This window comes from Squalius cephalus, assembly GCF_949319135.1.
Source record: "Squalius cephalus genome assembly, chromosome: 23".
Classification (NCBI taxonomy): Eukaryota; Metazoa; Chordata; class Actinopteri; order Cypriniformes; family Leuciscidae; genus Squalius; species Squalius cephalus.
This window is the reverse complement of record NC_137144.1, coordinates 26,746,609-26,754,108: the sequence shown is the minus strand read 5'-3', so window position 1 is coordinate 26,754,108 and position 7,500 is coordinate 26,746,609. Positions and strand designations below refer to the sequence as shown.

At 35.9% G+C, this 7,500-nt stretch overlaps 2 protein-coding genes across 4 annotated transcripts in view; both read left to right on the top strand.

Moving 5' to 3' along the window:
• Positions 1-7,500, top strand: part of avpr1aa (arginine vasopressin receptor 1Aa) — a 675,329-nt gene that overhangs the window by 184,730 nt on the left and 483,099 nt on the right. The gene's annotated exons all lie outside the window — the stretch shown is intronic.
• Positions 1-7,500, top strand: part of fbln1 (fibulin 1) — a 61,216-nt gene that overhangs the window by 2,019 nt on the left and 51,697 nt on the right. For all 3 annotated transcript variants that reach the window (XM_079858948.1, XM_079858949.1, XM_079858950.1), the window contains exon 2: positions 3,795-3,897. In XM_079858948.1, coding sequence (XP_079715074.1) covers positions 3,795-3,897 — 103 coding nt within the window. The remainder of the gene's footprint in view (positions 1-3,794; positions 3,898-7,500) is intronic.

Here is a 7,500-nt window from a genome sequence, read left to right as displayed (position 1 = left end):
AGCGAATTACTTCATCCGCCAGACACTAAACATTATTCAGCATGAGTGGAAAATGGCTTGTGGGAAAAAACAAACAAGGGAGATGCAATCCAGACAGCTTTGAGCGGCATATCAAGACTAGATATTGATTGTGCAAGCTGAATAGAACAATGACTACGTCACAATGATGATTAAAAACAAATAAATCAATGAATAAACAGACAGACCCTCATCAGATTAAAAGCAGTCCAGATAAAGTCTGCAAAAAATGACGTGTTTTTTAGTACAAATATCTTTACCTTCTTAAAGGAGAACTTGGTAACTTTTTTAACTTAATAAAACTGTCTAGAAATCATTTGGATGGTTAAACATCCTGTTCTGGTGATATTGATGACTTTCCCCGCTCCCTCCAGCGTTCCCAGGTGGAAAACCAACCTTGCAACTTGGGACTGCCGTCCCGGTAAGACAGAAATTGGAAGTCTCGTGAGAAGCGAGAACGAGAACGAGCGCGAGCGCGAAACACGAATTGCTTTACGGCAATTCGACATAAACACACACGCATGTATGATGTATTACCAGATTACTCACCTCGGTAGACATAGCTCCACACGATACAGTTGGCTTGCTCCGATCAAAACAAACGCACATGAGCAGCGGTAGAGAGGGGGAGGAGGCTGCCGCAAGTGAGTTTTTTACGTCCGTGTTGTGAAATATACGCCCCCCCACAGCTGTAGGGGGAGCTCGTGGGGAAAACATGCGACAACAAAAGGGAAAATCAGCGAAGAAGTGACTAGAGTTCGCTAGAGTTGCCGAGTTCTCCTTTAAAACAAGATTCCTTTACTTGAGATGCTAAACGACAAGATATTACAACTTATTTTCTGGAAATTAATGAATGAAAATGAAGCGAGTTTTTGCTGAAAACAAGAACAAATATCTGCACCATCTGGAAAGTGGGCGGGGCATGAGCTAAGCTCATGAATATTCATTTTGTGATGCCATGATTTGCAAAGACAGACCTTTGTAGGTGGGAGAATAGAATGGAATGGAATGGGACGGAATGGAATAGAATAGAATAGAATAGAATAGAATAGAATAGAATAGAATAGAATGGGATGGGATGGGATGGGATGGGATGGAATGGGATGGAAGGGAAGGGAAGGGAAGGGAAGGGAAGGGGATGGGATGGGATGGGATGGGATGGAATAGAATAGAATAGAATGGGATGGAATAAAATGGGATGGAATGGAACAGAATAGAATGTGATGGAATGGAATAAAATGGAATAGAATAGAAAGGAAAGGAATAGAATAGAATGGGACGGAATAGAATAGAATAGAATAGAATAGAATAGGGTGGAATGGAATAGAATGGGACGGAATGGAATGGAATAGAATAGAATAGACTAGATTAGGATGGAATGGAATGGGATGGAATGGAATGGAATGGAATGGAATGGAATAGAATAGACTAGATTAGGATGGAATAGAATAGAATAGAATGGAATGGAATAAAATGGAATGGAATAAAATAGGATGGAATGGAATGGAACAGAATAGAATAGGTTGGAATGGAATAAAATGGAATAGAATAGAATAGAATAGAATAGAATAGAATAGAATAGAAATGTGTGCAAACCACGTATCACATCCAGACACATCTTATCTCCTCTCTAATTAAAGTAAATGCTCTGAAACTGAGTAAAAACGAAAGGCCCCAGGCAGGACCAGGTCTCCCACCGAGCGTCCAGGAAGAGTCTTTATTCTTCGCCGCAGGGTTTGGGGCAGTAACATTTTTAAGGGGTTTTTCCATGTGTCGTCCATCCCTAATTGGAAAGAGGTCATGCCACCATCTGATTTCCACAGTTCAGGGTGTCTACACGGACCTTTAATGTCCGTTTCCTTACAAAGAAACTCAACATTCAGCATATCACAGATTAAAAGGGGAGCAAATGGAGACTGAAGTCTATAGAAATATATTGATTTATATTTCAAATAATGCAAAATACAGTTTTTTTTCCATGGCTGGAAAGAAATAAAGGTTACACTTTATTTTAAGGTGTCTGTGTTAAAGAGTAATTATACATTTAAGTACTGAGTAATAATAATTAACTATATGTTCTTACTATAGGGTTAGGGTTTAGTTTAGGGTTAGTTGCAAATAATTATGCATAATTTATCATTATTACTATAGTAACTAAATGTAACACGTGTAACAACGACTCTTTAAAATAAAAAGTGTTACCAAAATATGTATCGCTGATAAACGTTCTTGACTTAACCACCATTTTGCATTTGGTAATAAATAAGGACATTTTTGGACCCTGTTCTCTTATTCTTTGCCAGCCATAGTGTCAAATCTATCGCTCACGATCAAACCACAAACCAGAGACTGTGCCAGAGACGAGCTAGTAAGAACTGCTGATTCATTATAATTCATGATCTAAGCAGGGCAAGTCACGGCAAACCTGGTTTAACAGTGCAATCTAGTCAGACAGAGGCAGAGATGCTCTGACAGATGATTAACAACCGAAAACGCTTCAAATTTGTCGTAAATTTAACAAAACTAGTTAACCTTTATTTATTTAACCAGGCAAGTCACTTTCTCAACTTCACTTTATATTCAACGACAGTCTGGCAGGAGGATTAAAATCTCCTGAAAGACATACAGTACTAACATATTACAGTACACACACACACACACACACACACACACACACACACACACACACACACACACACACACACGTATACTTTCATTTAAAACATTCCCAAGCTGTGATAAAAACATTCCCTAATAGTTTTTTTAAATAAAAGACTCCAATTTCAATGACTTTGAAATCAGTGGCCAATCATTTGGAGCAGCGACACCAAAAGCAGAGCGACCATAGATCGTTTTTTTTTGTAGGGATAATCAAACGAATATGATTATATGATCGGGTTGAGTATGTACTAACATGTGGTTGCAGCAACTCTTGCAGATATTTGGGTAAATTAGTCAAGTTGTCAGTTACAGGCTTTTAAAGGGTTAGTTCACCCAAAAATGTAAAATCTGTCAGTAATTACTCTCCCTCATGTTGTTCAACCCCGTAAGACTTTCGTTCATCTTCACAACACAAATTAAGATATTTTTGATTAAATCTGAGAGCTGTCTCACTCCTCCATAGGCTTCTCTGTTATTGAACCTTGCCGGTCCAGAAAGTTAGTAAAGACAATGTTTAAAATAGTCCAAGTGACTCCAGTGGCTCAAGCTTAAGTTTATCAAGTGACGAGAATACTTTTTGTGCGCAAAACAACAAAAATAACGACTTTATTCAACTCTTCATGCTCTTCTGTGTGAGTGAGTTCACGTAGTGTAACAGCGCAGCGCTTCTGGGTTGTACGTCAGAACGGAGGCTCACTATTGGCCGACGCTGGTCATGTGTGTGATGCTGGCCAATAGTGAGCCTCCGTTCTGGTGCACAAGAAAATGAATAGTTTAATAAAGTCGTTTTTTGTTTTTGTTTTTGCAACAAAAAGTATTCTCGTCGCTTGATAAACTTAAGCTTGAGCCACTGTAGTCACTTGGCCTATTTTAACGATGTCTTTACTAACTTTCTGGGCCGGCAAGTTTCAATAACAGAGAAGCCTATGGAGGAGTGAGACAGCTCTCAGATTTAATCAGAAATATCTTCATTTGTGTTCTGAAGATGAACGAAAGTCTGATGGGGTTGAACAACATGAGGGAGAGTAATGACTGACAGAATTTATGTTTTTGGGTGAACTAATCCTTTAACTGTAATCTGCATGTGTGTGTGTGTGTGTGTGTGTTGTGCATAGATCTCAAATCGCTGGACGACTGCTGTAAGGATGGCAAGGACAGAGGCCAGGCGTCTCAGGACTGCACGAGTCTGCCGCTCATCTCTGGATCCACAACCTGCAGGTTTGAACCACAACTTCAGCATTTCCACAGCAAATGTGTTAAACAGCGATGAATCCGCTTTTTTAGCTCAGCAAGCCGTCTAAACAAAAGCAAACAGAACCCATTATAGTCAGAGATGCTGTCTACGCAAACAGACGCACACGGATCAAGTGCAATAAAATAAACACTTTTTTGCATGTTTTCTTTCCACTGGTCTGAACTCTGAAATCTATGGAAGTTTGTTTGCGCCACAAAATAAAACATTTTAAAAGATAATTGCAACTTTTTATCTCACAATTGCGAGTTTACATCTCAGAATTGTGAGATATAAAGTCGCAATTGTGAGAAAAAAAGTCTGAATTCTGACTTTATATCTCGCAATTCTGACTTTATATCTCGCAATTCTGACTATATATCTCACAATTCTGACTATATATCTCACAATTCTGACTATATATCTCACAATTCTGACTATATATCTCACAATTCTGACTTTATATCTCACAATTCTGACTTTATATCTCGCAATTCTGACTTTATATCTCGCAATTCTGACTTTATATCTCGCAATTCTGACTATATATCTCACAATTCTGACTTTATATCTCGCAATTCAGACTTTATATCTCACAATTCTGACTTTATATCTCGCAATTCTGACTTTATATCTCGCAATTCTGACTATATATCTCACAATTCTGACTTTATATCTCGCAATTCAGACTTTATATCTCACAATTCTGACTTTATATCTCGCAATTCTGACTTTATATCTCACAATTCTGACTTTATATCTCACAATTCTGACTTTATATCATGCAATTCTGACTTTATATCTCGCAATTCTGACTTTATATCTCGCAATTCAGACTTTATATCTCACAATTCTGACTTGATATCATGCAATTCTGACTTTATATCTCGCAATTCTGACTTTATATCTCGCAATTCAGACTTTATATCTCACAATTCTGACTATATATCTCACAATTCTGACTTTATATCTCACAATTCTGACTTTATATCATGCAATTCTGACTTTATATCTCGCAATTCTGACTATATATCTCACAATTCTGACTATATATCTCACAATTCTGACTATATATCTCACAATTCTGACTTTATATCTCACAATTCTGACTTTATATCTCGCAATTCTGACTTTATATCTCGCAATTCTGACTTTATATCTCGCAATTCTGACTATATATCTCACAATTCTGACTATATATCTCGCAATTCTGACTTTATATCTCGCACAATTCAGACTTTATATCTCACAATTCTGACTTTATATCTCGCAATTCTGACTTTATATCTCGCAATTCTGACTATATATCTCACAATTCTGACTTTATATCTCGCAATTCAGACTTTATATCTCACAATTCTGACTTTATATCTCGCAATTCTGACTTTATATCTCACAATTCTGACTTTATATCTCACAATTCTGACTTTATATCATGCAATTCTGACTTTATATCTCGCAATTCTGACTTTATATCTCGCAATTCAGACTTTATATCTCACAATTCTGACTTGATATCATGCAATTCTGACTTTATATCTCGCAATTCTGACTTTATATCTCGCAATTCAGACTTTATATCTCACAATTCTGACTTTATATCTCGCAATTCAGACTTTATATCTCACAATTCTGACTTTATATCTCGCAATTCTGACTTTATATCTCGCAATTCTGACTTTATATCACGCAATTCTGACTTTATATCACGCAATTCTGACTTTATATCTCACAATTCTGACTTTATATCTCACAATTCTGACTTTATATCTCACAATTCTGACTTTATATCTCACAATTCTGACTTTATATCTCGCAATTCAGACTTTATATCTCACAATTCTGACTTTATATCACGCAATTGCGACTTTATTTCTCAGAATTGCGACTTTATATCTCGCAATTCTGACTTTATATCACGCAATCCTGACTTTATATCTCGCAATTCTGACTATATATCTCACAATTCTGACTTTATATCTCGCAATTCTGACTTTATATCACGCAATCCTGACTTTATATCTCGCAATTCTGACTATATATCTCACAATTCTGACTTTATATCTCACAATTCTGACTTTATATCTCGCAATTCTGACTTTATATCACGCAATCCTGACTTTATATCTCGCAATTCTGACTATATATCTCACAATTCTGACTTTATATCTCGCAATCCTGACTTTATATCACGCAATCCTGACTTTATATCTCACAATTCTGACTTTATATCATGCAATTCTGACTTTATATCTCGCAATTCTGACTTTATATCTCGCAATTCAGACTTTATATCTCACAATTCTGACTTGATATCATGCAATTCTGACTTTATATCTCGCAATTCTGACTTTATATCTCGCAATTCTGACTTTATATCTCACAATTCTGACTTTATATCTCGCAATTCTGACTTTATATCTCACAATTCTGACTTTATATCTCGCAATTCTGACTTTATATCACGCAATCCTGACTTTATATCTCGCAATTCTGACTATATATCTCACAATTCTGACTTTATATCTCGCAATCCTGACTTTATATCACGCAATCCTGACTTTATATCTCACAATTCTGACTTTATATCATGCAATTCTGACTTTATATCTCGCAATTCTGACTTTATATCTCGCAATTCAGACTTTATATCTCACAATTCTGACTTGATATCATGCAATTCTGACTTTATATCTCGCAATTCTGACTTTATATCTCGCAATTCAGACTTTATATCTCACAATTCTGACTTTATATCTCGCAATTCAGACTTTATATCTCACAATTCTGACTTTATATCTCGCAATTCTGACTTTATATCTCGCAATTCTGACTTTATATCACGCAATTCTGACTTTATATCACGCAATTCTGACTTTATATCTCACAATTCTGACTTTATATCTCGCAATTCTGACTTTATATCTCACAATTCTGACTTTATATCTCACAATTCTGACTTTATATCTCGCAATTCTGACTTTATATCTCACAATTCTGACTTTATATCACGCAATTGCGACTTTATTTCTCAGAATTGCGACTTTATTTCTCACAATTCTGACTTTATATCTCACAATTCTGACTTTATATCTCGCAATTCTGACTTTATATCTCACAATTCTGACTTTATATCTCGCAATTCTGACTTTATATCACGCAATCCTGACTTTATATCTCGCAATTCTGACTATATATCTCACAATTCTGACTTTATATCTCGCAATTCTGACTTTATATCACGCAATCCTGACTTTATATCTCGCAATTCTGACTATATATCTCACAATTCTGACTTTATATCTCGCAATTCTGACTTTATATCTCACAATTCTGACTTTATATCTCGTAATTCTGACTTTATATCACGCAATCCTGACTTTATATCTCGCAATTCTGACTATATATCTCACAATTCTGACTTTATATCACGCAATCCTGACTTTATATCACACAATTGCGACTTTATTTCTCAGAATTGCGACTTTATTTCTCACAATTCTGACTTCATATCTCACAATTCTGAGAAAAAAAGTCACAATTCTGACTTCATATATCGCAATTGTGAGATAAAAAGTCGCAATTATTAT